Source organism: Gorilla gorilla, chromosome 2, assembly GCF_029281585.2.
Source record: "Gorilla gorilla gorilla isolate KB3781 chromosome 2, NHGRI_mGorGor1-v2.1_pri, whole genome shotgun sequence".
Lineage (NCBI taxonomy): Eukaryota > Metazoa > Chordata > Mammalia > Primates > Hominidae > Gorilla > Gorilla gorilla.
Window position 1 is genome coordinate 132,067,105 of NC_086017.1, and position 14,179 is coordinate 132,081,283.

At 35.9% G+C, this 14,179-nt stretch overlaps 1 protein-coding gene across 4 annotated transcripts in view; it reads left to right on the top strand.

The window, feature by feature from the left end:
- Nucleotides 1-14,179, top strand: part of STXBP5L (syntaxin binding protein 5L) — a 514,817-nt gene that overhangs the window by 291,788 nt on the left and 208,850 nt on the right. For all 4 annotated transcript variants that reach the window (XM_019024729.3, XM_019024728.3, XM_031009718.3 and 1 more), the window contains exon 10: nucleotides 4,157-4,235. In XM_019024729.3, coding sequence (XP_018880274.1) covers nucleotides 4,157-4,235 — 79 coding nt within the window. The remainder of the gene's footprint in view (nucleotides 1-4,156; nucleotides 4,236-14,179) is intronic.

Genomic DNA, 14,179 nt, shown 5'->3' on the forward strand with positions numbered 1-14,179 from the left:
TTAAGAATGTTGAATATTGGCCCCCTCCTGGGTTCAAGGGATTCTCATGCCTCAGCCTCCCGAGTAGATGGGATTACAGGCACGTGCCACCACACCTGGCTAATTTTTGTATTTTTAGTAGGGACGGGGTTTCACCATGTTGGTCAGGCCGGTCTCGAACTCCTGACCTCAGGTGATCCACCCACCTTGGCCTCCCAAATTGCTGGGATTACAGGAATCAGCCATTGTGCTCTGCTCTTCTTCTCCTTTTTTTGTCCAATTTTTTGTTATACATATTATATGTATATGTGCTGCAAATCCAATAATACATTATTTAAATTAAATTATTATTAAATCTTATATAATTGTATGTCTTTTAAGAACGTTGACAAAAATGTAGATCAAGTATATATTCATAGAATCTGTTACATTGACGTTTTTGCTTATCATTTTTGGTTTTCTTCATTTGTTGCTGTAGATTCAAATTACCAACTGGTATCTTTTCCTTGTTCCAATACAGCTTTGCTCTTACCCACCTTCTTTTTCTTGTTATTGGCAAATATATAAACAGATCTCACAATACAATTATATACATATTGTTTTATATAATTGATTTTTAAGTCAGTTAAGAGGTGGTTGGAGAATACATATGCAATTATGTCATTGTAATTATCTACCTAGTTACCTTTACTGGTACTCTGTTCTTTGTGTAGACTTAAATTACTTGCTGGGGTCACTTTCTTTCAGCCTGAAGGACTTTTTTTTAGTATTTTTTGTAAGATAGCTCTGTTATCAACAAATTCTCTCAGTTTTTGTTTATCTGGAAATTATCTTTATTTCATCTTTATTTCTGAAAGACAGTTTTGCTCAACATAAGACTCTTGGTTGGCAGACTTTTTTTCTTCTACTATTTTAAATATGTCATATCACATTCCATTGCCTTTCAGCCTCCATTGTTTCTAAAAGTTAGCTGTTAATCTTAATAGGGTTCTTTTGTACACACTGCTTTCAAGGTGTTTTATTTTTTTTTCTTTTAAGCATGTTTACTGGGATGTTTCTGAGTAGAGATTTCTTTATCCTACTTGGAGTTTATTGAACTTCTTAAAGCATAGATAATGTTTTTCATCAAATTTAGGAAAGTTTTCAATCATTATTTTAAAAAATGTTTGTATTCCTTTCTTTCCTTTTCTTCTATTTCAATTATGTATATTCTTGTGATTAACAGTATTCCACATTTCTTTGAGATTGTTCATACTCCTTCATTCTTTTTTTCTGTTTTTTTTTCTGTGCTATTGCAATAATCTCCATGTTGTTTCAGCATCAGTCTCTTACACCCTCAAAATTGCTCTATTAAATGAAGTCACATTAATATTTTTGAAACATTGCTTTACACTCATCACTCCCTAACTTGAAAGCTTCTCATAACTCTCCATTGTCTGTATTGAAAATAAGTTTAGAGATTGCCATTGATTGGCTATTTTGTACCTCATTAACATTATTTCCCCTATTTCCCTTCACAAATCTTTTAATCTAGTCAAATTGGCCTGTCAGTAAAACCAGTTTTAATCTCAACCTCTGCAGCACTTTATGCTTATCACTCATTTCATTATAGTACTTCATATTGTCATTTTTACTTATTTTTTAATACAGTGAATTTTAAGCCTCTGGAATTTAGTTGTTTAATACCCTAACACTTGGTACACTACTCTGAATGTTAGGAATAGTAAGAAATATAATTGTTGATAATGTTGTGATACACAACATGACATTTAATCATGTTTCAATTAGTGACAGCCAATAAATATAATCAAAGCACAAAAATTCTCTCCCAAGAATAAATTGGTAGAGTTGGAAATTGAAGGAAAATGTTAACTTAACAAGTAATTATATAATTATTCTAAATTCTCTCCCAAGAATAAATTGGTAGAGTTGGAAATTGAAGGAAAATGTTAACTTAACAAGTAATTATATAATTATTCTTTCCCACTGAAATCAATTGATGACTCTGATGTATATTGATTAAAAATGCTTTAATATGTACAAACAACTACAAATATACTGTTTTGTTCAATTAATGGTTTGACAATTTAGTGAAGTGCTGGATGGAAAAGACATATAAACTAAGGGGAGTGGATCTCTCCCCTGGCTGTGTCACTTTTTTTATTTCTCTGTATTCCCACATCATTACCAAAGCCAGTAATCTCCAGCCATCTATTTCTCAATCTTAAGACTATTGTTCAGGGCTGGGCTTGGTGGCTCATGCCTGTAATCCCAGCACTGTGGGAGGCTGAGAACAGGTGGATCACGAGGTCAGGAGATTGAGACCATCCTGGCTAACACGGTGAAATTCTGTCTCTACTAAAAATACAAAAAATTAGCCGGGCATGGTGGCACACACCTGTAGTTCCAGCTACTCAGGAGGCTGAGGCAGGAGAATCACTTGAACCCAGGAGGCAGAGGTTGCAATGAGCCAAGATCGCACCACTGCACTCCAGCCTGGGTGACAGAGTGAGACTCTGTCTCAAAAAAAAAGACTATTGTTCAGACAAGTTCCTGAGCAAAAGTTTTCTCTTTCTAAGGCATCATGATTTACATATAATGTTAGCAATTCTATTTTACATATGGCACAGTATGTATATTTTTGTACAGTGTGAATGATTATGGTCAATTTTTTATTTTTTGTTTCTTCTTTAGTCAACATGGGGTAAAATAAAGAAAACGCAATTTCAGAAAGCATGCCAAGCAGCAGATATTGATTTGTTGTTTGTTAATTCCTTGTCCTTTAAACAAGTTGAATAAAGCTATCTTGATATCCTATTTAGATATGCTTATGTTATTCTGGAGCTAATCTGGAAATTTAAAGCTATATGCATGTAAACTTCTATGTAATAGATATGTAATAGATAAACAATGTATTACATAGGTATCTATGTAATAGATAAACAACTGTGGTAATACAAGAATAAATAAGGGTACTTACTGAAAATAAAAAAGAAACAAATATTGCATTTCAGAACACATGCCAGTTTAACCAAAATGAGACATAGAATTAAACTGAAAGCATAACTAGAAAGATAAGCATGTTATGTGCAGAAGTAGCTTCACTTCTATTTCCTTCTCTTTTTGATCCTTTATTCAAAATCTTATGGAGTCTAAACAGAATAACCCATCCCCTATAAGAAATTATCATTTTTGTTTTATGCAAAATGAATACATCATTAAAATGATTTTTAAAAATCATGAAATGTAGTATCTGTGTTCATTGTCTAATGGAAGTTTTAAAAATGTATTTGATAGAATAATTTTAATAGTTCATTGTATGCTTTAAATAGCAAGTATTTCTCTGTATGAAAGGAGTTTGCATGTATTATAGATAAAATATTGATCCTAGTATGGATTGTCATTGTTGTCCTAGTCTGTTTCGTGTTGCTGTAACAGAATACTACACACTACACAATGTATAAACAATAGAGGTTTATTTGGCTTATGATTCTGGAGGCTGTAAAGTCCAAGATTGAGGGGCAACATCTGATGAGGGACTTCTTACTGTGTTATAACATGGTGGAAGGTATCACATGTTGAGAGATGTGCAAGAGAGGGAAGGGGGCTGAGCTAATCCTTTCATCAGAAACCCACTCCCATGATAACCAACCCACTCTCACAATAACTGTATTAATTCATCCATGAGGGCAAAGCCCCCATGTCCTAATCACCTCTTAAAAGTCTCATTCTCAATACTGTTGCATTGGGGATTAAGTTTCCAACACATGAATTTTGGGGGACACATTCAAACCATAGCAATAGTAATACATTTCATTATGTAGATAAGTATGTATGTGTGGTCTTCAATTCTAAACTTATTTTGTCTTCAAACTTAAATAATTAAAATAACTCCACATGAAATTAGATTTATGTGTGAAGCATGTAAAGTGATAAAAGTTATATAATTTTACAGGTAATTTTATGAATCATATAGCAGACAATTATTGCAACTCTAAAGATTGTTTACAAATTCAACAAAAATATTGGGATTCATAGATATAAGTTTATCCTATTATGACAAACATAGAATTATCATTATTATTCCTTTATCTTTAAATTCCTTTAGTCAAATTTTTTAATTCTTACAGATGAATATAATTTAAATTAGATTAAATTAAATCTTTTTTTTCTTTAGGAAAAAGTCAAAGAGAAGGAAGAAAATCTGAATCTTGTAAACCAATTCTTAAAGTAGAATACAAGACCTGCAAAAACAGGTATGCATTTTTACTTTAGGGAAAGAGGGATACGAAGCAGAGACAAAAAATGCAGATGACCTTTAATGTTAAGATATTGTTTAAAGTTTTACAAAATTGTAAAGACAACTGAATCCTCGATATTAACATAATTGACTTGTCTCGTAGACATATCTCTGATGATTATTATTATGATTATTATAAATTACAAGTGTTAATTATTTCAGGATTCTTAATGAACATTTAGACAAGTATTATACACATTAATTTTAACAGTAAAGGACTTCTGGCCATGCATATTACAAGTAGCAGGATTTATTAAGCAGAAGCAATGTGCCCATTAATATTGCATGTGAAAGACTTAAATACATAACCAAGTGTCTGTACTTTAAGATCTTACATTCTGAAGTCAGAAGATTACAGTTTTTTCGAAAGATAAAGTTGTGTATATTAATGTAATAAAAAGTACTAAATTTTAAGGTGTTGAAAAATACAAAAATAATAATATTTAGTAAAATATTATTTTGTGTTTAAAGTAGCCATATCCGGCTGGGTGCCCTGCCTCATGCCTGTAACCCCAGCACTTTGGGAGGCTAAGGCGGGTGGATCACCTGAGGTCAGGAGATTGAGACCAGCCTGGGCAACATGGCAAAACCCTGCCTCTGCTAGAAACACACAAAAAAATTAGCTGGGCATGGTGGCATGTGCCTGTAATCCCAGCTACTTGGGGGGCTGAGGCACAAGAATCCTTTGAGCCCAGGAGGTGGAGGTTGCAGTGAGCCAAGATGGTGCCACTGCACTTCAACCTGTGCAACAGAGCGAGACTCTGTCTCAAAAAAAAAAAAAAAGTAGCCATATCCTATAAATCAACAAGTTCCTTTTACTTGGCAATAATAATTAGTGGCAATACACTCACTGAGAATTACCATAATAAATCTTGCCTAAACATTAAATTTATTTTAATTCAAATTAAATAATCCTAGTTTATATTAATAATATGATCATTTTATAATGTTTTCTTGGTATCATAGGTATACTGAATGTTTGTTTATAATTGCTCTTTTAAAATTTTAATAGTACAAAATTATGCTCATTTTTAACCTGTTATTTTATCTATATATAAATATCTCTTTAGCCTACTATGCATTCACTGATAAAAATGAACACTGTTTGAACAGAGCCCTCAGAAATAACACCACACATCTACAACCATCTGATCTTTGACAAACCTGACAAAAACAAGAAATGGGGAAAGGATTCCGTATTTAATAAATGGTGCTGGGAAAACTGGCTAGCCATATGTAGAAAGCTGAAACTGGATCCCTTCCTTACACCTTATACAAAAATTAATTCACGATGGATTAAAGACTTAAATGTTAGACCTAAAACCATAAAAACCCTAGAAGAAAACCTAGGCGATACCATGCAGGACATAGACGTGGGCAAGGACTTCATGTCTAAAACACCAAAAGCAATGGCAATAAAAGCCAAAATTGACAAATGGGATCTAATTAAACTAGAGAGCTTCTGTCCGGTGAAAGAAACTACCATCAGAGTGAATAGGCAACATACAGAATGGGAGAAAATTCTTGCAATCTACTCATCTGACAAAGGGCTAATATCCAGAATCTACAATGAACTCAAACAAATTCACAAGAAAAAATCAAACAACCCCATCAAAAAGTGGGTGAAGGATATGAACAGACATTTCTCAAAAGACATTTATACAGCCAACAGACACATGAAAAAATGCTCATCATCACTGGCCATCAGAGAAATGCAAATCAAAACCAGAGTGAGATACCATCTCACACCAGTTAGAATGGCAATCATTAAAAAGTCAGGAAAAAACAGGTGCTGGAGAGGATGTGGAGAAATAGGAACACTTTTACACTGTTGGTGGGACTGTAAACTAGTTCAACCATTGTGGAAGACAGTGTGGCGATTCCTCAGGTATCTAGAACTAGAAATACCATTTGACCCAGCCATCCCCTTACTGTGTATATACCCAAAGGATTATAAATCATGCCGCTATAAAGACACATGCACATGTATGTTTATTGCAGCACTATTCACAATAGTAAAGACTTGGAACCAACCCAAATGTCCATCAGTGATAGACTGGATTAAGAAAATGTGGCACATATACACCATGGAATACTATGCAGTCATAAAAAAGGATGAGTTCATGTCCTTTGTAGGGACATGGATGAAGCTGGAAACCATCATTCTCAGCAGACTATCCCAAGGGCACAAAACCAAACACCACATGTTCTCACTCATAGGTGGGAATTGAACAATGAGAACACTTGGACCCAGGAAGGGGAACATCACACACCGGGGCCTGTCATGGGGTGGAGGGAGGGGGGAAGGATAGCATTAGGAGATATATCTAATGTAAATGATGAGTTAATGGGTGCAGCACACCAACATGGTGCATGTATACATATGTAACAAACCTGCATGTTGTGCACAAGTACCCTAGAACTTAAAGTGTAATAATAAAAAAATACTAATAACAAAAAAGACCACTGTTTTATACCATTATAACTAAAGTATTAGAAAGTTTCAAATTTAATCATTATTAATGGAAATATGAAATATATGATATATATTTTGCCTCTTGAAATATTACTTATAGTTTAAGCTTTGCTTGAGTTTTCAGGTTCAACATTATTTACAATATTTCTTATGTGGTATTGCACTTCAAGGATTATTAAGGTGCAGGACACTATATTAACTGTTCCTAACAGCTTGTGGTATTATTTTATGGGTTTTTTTCACATATATAGTTTATTATACTTTAAGTTTTGGAATACATGTGTAAAAAGTGCAGGTTTGTTACATAGTTATACACGTGCCATGGTGGTTTGCTGCACCCATCAACCCGTCATCTACATTAGGTATTTCTCCTAATGCTATCCCTCCCCTAGCCTCCCAACCCCCACAACCCCCAACAGGCCACGGTGTGTGATGTTCCCCTCCCTATGTCCATGTATTCTCATTGTTCGATTCCCAATTATGAGTGAGAATATGCAGTGTTTGGTTTTCTGTTCCTGTGTTAGTTTGCTGAGAATGATGGTTTCCAGCTTCATCCATGTCCCTGCAAAGGACATGAACTTGTCTTTTTTAATAGCTGCACAGTATTATTCCATGGTGTATATGTGCTACATTTTCGTTATCCAATCTATCATTGATGAGCATTTGGGTTGGTCCCAAGTCTTTGCTATGGTGAATAGTGCTGCAGTAAACATACATGTGCATGTGTCTTTATAGTAGAATGATTTATAATCCTTTGGATACATACCCAGAAATGGGATTGCTCGGTCAAATGGTATTTCTGGTTCTAGATCCTTGAGGAATCACCACAATATCTTCCACAATGGTGGAACTAATTTACACTCCCAACAACACTGTAAAAGCATTCCTATTTTTTTATGTTTTTTTATTTTTATTTTTATTTTATTAGTATACTTTAAGTTCTAGGGTACATGTGCACAACATGCAGGTTTGTTACATATGTATACATGTGCCATGTTGGTGTGCTGCACCCATTAACTCATCATTTACATTAGGTATGTCTTCTAATGCTATCCCTCCCCTCTCCCCCCACCCCATGACAGGCCCCAGTGTGTGATGTTCCCCGTCCTGTTTCCAAGTGTTCTCATTGTTCAATTCCCACCTATGAATGAGAACATGCAGTGTTTGGTTTTTTGTCCTTGTGATAGTTTGCTGAGAATTATGGTTTCCAGCTTCATCCATGTCCCTACAAAGGACGTGAACTCATCCTTTTTCGTGGCTGCATAGTATTCCATGGTGTATATGTGCCACATTTTCTTAATCCAGTCTATCACTGATGGACATTTGGGTTGGTTCCAAGTCTTTGCTATTGTGAATAGTGCTGCAATAAACATAACGTGTGCATGTGTCTTTATAGCAGCATGATTTATAATCCTTTGGGTATATACCCAGTAAGGGGATGGCTGGGTCAAATGGTATTTCTAGTTCTAGATCCTTGAGGACTCGCCACACTGTCTTCCACAGTGGTTGAACTAGTTTACAGTCCCACCAACAGTGTAAAAGTGTTCCTATTTCTCCACATCCTCTCCAGCACCTGTTTTTTCCTGACTTTTTAATGATTGCCATTCTAACTGGTGTGAGATGGTATCTCATTGTGGTTTTGATTTGCATTTCTCTGATGGCCAGTGATGATGAGCATTTTTGTATGTGTCTTTTGGCTGCATAAATGTCTTCTTTTGAGAAGTGTCTGTTCATACCCTTTGCCCATTTTTTGATGGGGTTGTTTGTTTTTTTCTTGTAAATTTAAGTTCTTTGTAGATTCTGGATATTAGCCCTTTGTCAGATGAGTAGATTGCAAAAATTTTCTCCCATTCTGTAGGTTGCCTGTTCACTCTGATGGTAGTTTCTTTTGCTGTGCAGAAGCTCTTTAGTTTAATTAGATCCCATTTGTCAGTTTTGGCTTTTGTTGCCATTGCTTTTGGTGTTTTAGACATGAAGTCCTTGCCCACGTCTATGTCCTGCATGGTATTGCCTAGGTTTTCTTCTAGGGTTTTTATGGTTTTAGGTCTAACATTTAAGTCTTTAATCCATCTTGAATTAATTTTTGTATAAGGTGTGAGTAAGGGATCCAGTTTCAGCTTTCTACATATGGCTAGCCAGTTTTCCCAGCACCATTTATTAAATAGGGAATCCTTTCCCCATTTCTTGTTTTTGTCAAGTTTGTCAAAGATCAGATGGTTGTAGATGTGTGGTATTATTTCTGAGGCCTCTGTTCTGTTCCATTAGTCTGTATCTCTGTTTTGGTACTAGTACCATGCTGTTTTGGTTACTGTAGCCTTGTAGTATAGTTTGAAGTCAAGTAGTGTGATGCCTCCAGCTTTGTTCTTTTGGCTTAGGATTGTCTTGGCAATACGGGACCTTTTTTGGTTCCATATGAAGTTTAAAGTAGTTTTTTTCAATTCTGTGAAGAAAGTCATTGGTAGCTTGATGGGGATGGCATTGAATCTATAAATTACATTGGGCAGTGTTGCCATTTTCACGATATTGATTCTTCCTACCCATGTGCATGGAATGTTCTTCCATTTGTTTGTGTCCTCTTTTATTTTGTTGAACAGTGGTTTGAAGTTCTCCTTGAAGAGGTCCTTGACATCCCTTGTAAGTTGGATTGCTAAGTATTTTATTCTCTTTGTAGCAATTGTGAATGTGAGTTTACTCATGATTTGGCTCTCTGTCTGTTATTGGTGTATAGGAATTCTTGTGATTTTTGAACATTGATTTTGTATCCTGAGACTTTGCTGAAGTTGCTTATCAGCTTAAGGAGATTTTGGGCTGAGACGATGGGGTTTTCTAAATATACAATCATGTCATCTGTAAACAGGGACAATTTGACTTCCTCTTTTCCTAATTGAAAACCCTTTCTTTCTTTCTCCTGCCTGATTGCCCTGGTCAGAACCTCCAACACTATGTTGAATAGGAGTGGTGAGAGAGGGCATCCCTGTCTTGTGCCAGTTTTCAAAGAAGCATTCCTATTTTTTCTGCATCTTCTCCAGCATCTCTTATTTCCTGACTTTTTTTCTTTTCTTTTTTTTTTTGAGACAGAGTCTTGCTCTGTCACCAGGCTGGAGCGCGGTGGCGTGATCTCAGCACACTGCAACCTCTGCCTCCAGGGTTCAAGCGATTCTCCTGCCCCAGCGTCCTGAGTAACTGTGACTACAGGCATGTGCCACCATGCCCAGCTAATTTTTGTATTTACTTTAGTAGAGACAGGGTTACACCATGTTGGCCAGGATGGTCTCCATCTCTTGACCTCGTGATCCAACCGCCTCAGCCTCCCAAACTGCTGGGATTACAGGAGTGAGCCAACATGCTGGCCTGTTTCCTGACTTTTTAATGATCGCCATTCTAACTGGCATGAGATTGTATCTCATTGGGGTTTTGATTTGCATTTCTCTAATGACCAGTGATGATGAGCTTTTTTTCATGTTTGTTGGCCGCATAAATGTCTTCTTTTGAGAAGTGTCTATTCATATACTTTGCCTACTTTTAGATGAGGTTGTTTGTTGTTTTCTTGTAAATTTGCCTACCTTCCTTGTAGATTTTGGATATTAGCCCTTTGTCAGATGGATAGATTGCAAAAATATCCTCCCATTCTGTAGATTGCCTGTTCACTCTGATGATAGTTTCTTTTGCTGTACAGAAGATCTTTACTTTAATTAGATCCCATTTGTTAATTTTGCCTTTTGTTGCCATTGCTTTTAGTATTTTAGTTATGAAGTGTTTGCCCATGCCTATGTCCTGAATGATATTGCCTAGGTTTTCTTCTAGGGTTTTATGGTTTTAGGTCTTAAGTCTTTAATCCATCTTGTGCTAATTTTTATTTAAGGTGTAAGGAGGGGGTCCAGTTTCAGTTTTTTTCATATGGCTAACCAGTTTTCCCACCACCATTTATTAAACGGGGAATCCTTTCCCCGTTGCTTGTTTTTGTCAGGTTCATCAAAGATCAGATGGTTGGAAATGGGTGGAGTTATTTCTGAGGACTCGGTTCTGTTCCATTGGTCTGTATATCTGTTTTGATAACAGAAGCATGCTGTTTTCATTACTATAGCCTTGTAGTATAGTTTGAAGTCAGATAGCATGATGCCTCCAGCTTTGTTCTTTTTGCTTAGCATTGTCTTGGCTATACAGGCTCTTTTTTGCTTCCATATGAAATTTAAAGTAGCTTTTTCTAATTCTGTGAAGAAAGTCAATGGTAGCTTGAGGGGGATAGCATTGAATCTATAAAGTATTTTGAGCAGTGTGGCCATTTTCACGATATTGATTCTTCCTATCCATGAGCATGGAATGCTTTTCCATTTGTTTGTATTCTCTCTTATTTCCTTGAGCAGTGGTTTGTAGTTCTCCTTGAAGAGGTCCTTCATGTCCCTTGTAAATTGTATTCCTAGGTATTTTATTCTCTTTGTAGCAATTGTGAATGTAAGTTCACTCACGATTTGGCTCTCTATTTGTCTGTTATTGGTGTATAGGAATTCTTGTGATTTTTGCAAATTAGTTTTGTATCCTGAGACTTTGCTGAAGTTGCTTATCAGCTTAAGGAGATTTTGGGCTGAGACAATGGGGTTTTCTAAATGTGCAATCATGTCATCTGCAAACAGAGACAATTTGAATTCCTCCCTTCCTATTTGAATACCCTTTATTTCTTTCTCTTGCCTGATTGCCCTGGCGAGAACTTCCAATACTATGTTGAATAGGAGTGGTGAGAGACCTCATCCTTATCTTGTGCCTGTTTTCAAAGGGAATGCTTCCAGCTTTTGCCCATTCAGTATGATATTGGCTGTGGGTTTCTCATAAATAGCTCTTATTATTTTGAAATATGTTTCAATACCTAGTTTATTGAGAGTTTTTAGCATGAAGGGGTGTTGAATTTTATCAAAGGCCTTTTCTACATCTATTGAGATAATCATGCGGTTTTTGTCATTCGTTCTATTTATGTGATGGATTACGTTTATTGATTTGCATACATTGAATCAACCTTGCATCCCAGGTATGAAGCCAACTTGATCGTGGTGGATAAGCTTTTTGATGTGCTGTTGTATTCGGTTTGCCAGTATTTTATTGAGGATTTTTTCATTGATGTTCATCAGGGATATTGGCCTGAAATTTTGTTGTTGTTGTTGTGTCTCTGCCAGGTTTTGGTATCAGGATGACCCTGGCCTCATAAAATGAGTTAGGGAGGAGTCTCTCTTTTTCTATTGTTTGGAATAGTTTCAGAAGGAATGGTACCAACTCCTCTTTGTACCTCTGGTAGAATTTGGCTGTAAATCCATGCGGTCCTGGGCTTTTTTGGGTTGGTAGGCTATTAATTACTGCCTCAATTTTAGAACTTATTTGTTCAGGGATTTCACTTTTTCCTGGGTTAGTCTTGGGAGGGTATATGTGGTTAGGAATTTATCCATTTCTTCTAGATTTTCTAATTTATTTGCATAGGGGTGCTTATAGTATTCTCTGATGGTAGTTTGTATTTCTGTGGGATCAGTGATGATATACCCTTTATCACTTTTTATTGTGTCTATTTGATTCATCTCATTTTTCTTATTTATTAGGCTGGCTAGTTGTCTATGTATTTTGTTAATCTTTTCAAAAACCCAGCACCTGGATTCATTGATTTTTTTGAAGGGTTTTTCATGTCTCTATCTCCTTCAGTTCCACTGTGATCTTAGTTATTTCTTGTCTTCTGCTAGCTTTTGAATATGTTTGCTCTTGCTTCTCTAGTTCTTTTAACTGTGATGTTAGGGTGTCAATTTTAGATCTTTCTTGCTTTCTCCTGTGGGCATTTAGTGCTATAAATTTCTCTCTAAACACTGCTTTAGCTGTGTCCCAGAGATTCTGGTACATTGTGTCTTTGTTCTCATTGGTTTCAAGGAAATTATTTATTTCTGCCTTAATTTCATTATTTACCCAGTTGTCATTCAGGAGAAGGTCGATCAGTTTCCATGTAGTTTTGTGGTTTTGAGTGAGTTTCTCAATCCTGAGTTCTAATTTGATTGCACTGTGGTCTGAAAGACTGTTATGATTTTTGTTCTTTTGCATTTGCTGGGGAATGTTTTACTTCCAATTATGTCATCAATTTTAGAATAAGTTCATTGTGGCACTGATAAGAATGTATATTCTGTTGATTTGTGGTGCAGAGTTCTGTAGATGTCTATTAGGTCCACTTGGTCCAGAGCTGAGTTCAAGTCCTGAATAGCCTTGTTAATTTTTTGTCTCATTGACCTGTCTAATATTGACAGTGGGGAGTTGAAGTCTCCCACTATTATTGTGTGGGAGTCTAAGTTTTTTTGTAGGTCTCTAAGAACTTACTTTATGAATCTGGGTGCTCCTGTATTGGTTGCATATATATTTAGGATAGTTACCTCTTCTTCTTTCATTGATCCCTTTACCATTGTGTAATGCCCTTGTTTGTCTTTTTTGATCTTTGTTTAAGACTGTTTTATCAGAGATTAGGATTGCAACCCCTGCTTTTTTTTTCTTTCCATTTGCTTGGTAAACAGTTCTCCATCCCTTTATTGTAAGCCTATGTGTGTCTTTGCACATAAGATGGGTCTCCTTAATACAGCACACTGATGGGTCTTGACTCTTTATCCAATTTGCCAGTCTGCGTCTTTTAATTGGGGCATTTAGCCCATTTATAGTTAAGGTTAATATTGTTATATGTAAATTTGATCCTGTCATTATGACGCTAGCTGGTTATTTTGCCCATTAGTTGTTGCAGTTTCTTCATAGTGTCTATGGTCTTTACAATATGGTATGTTTTTGCAATGGCTAGTACCAGTTTTTTGTTTCCAAATTTAGTACTTTCATCAGGAGCTCTTGTAAGGCAGGCCTTGTGGTGGCAAAATCTCTCAGCATTTGCTTGTCTGTAAAGGATTTTATTTCCCCTTCACTTATGAAGCTTAGTTTGGCTGGATATGAAATTCTGGTTTGAAAATTCTTTTCTTTAATAGTGTTGAATATTGGCCCCAACTTTTTTATGGCTTGTAGGATTTCTGCAGAGAGAACTGGTTTAGTCTAATGGGCTTCCCTTTGTAGGTAACCCGACCTTTCTCTCTGGCTGCCCTTAACATTTTTTCCTTCATCTCAACTTTAGTGAATCTGACGATTATGTGTCTTGAGGTTGCTCTTCTCTGGGAGTATCTTTATGATATTCTCTTTATTTTCTGAATTTGAATGTTGGCTTGTCTTGCTAGGTTGGGGAAGTTCTCCTGGATAATATCCTGAAGAGTGTTTTCCAACTCTGTTCCATTCTCCCTGTCACTTTCAAGTACATCAATCAAACATAGGTTTGGTCTTTTCACATAGTTACATATTTCTTGGAGGCTTTGTTCATTCCTTTTCATTCTTTTTTCTCTAATGTTTTCTTCATGCTTTATTTCATTAAGTTGATATTC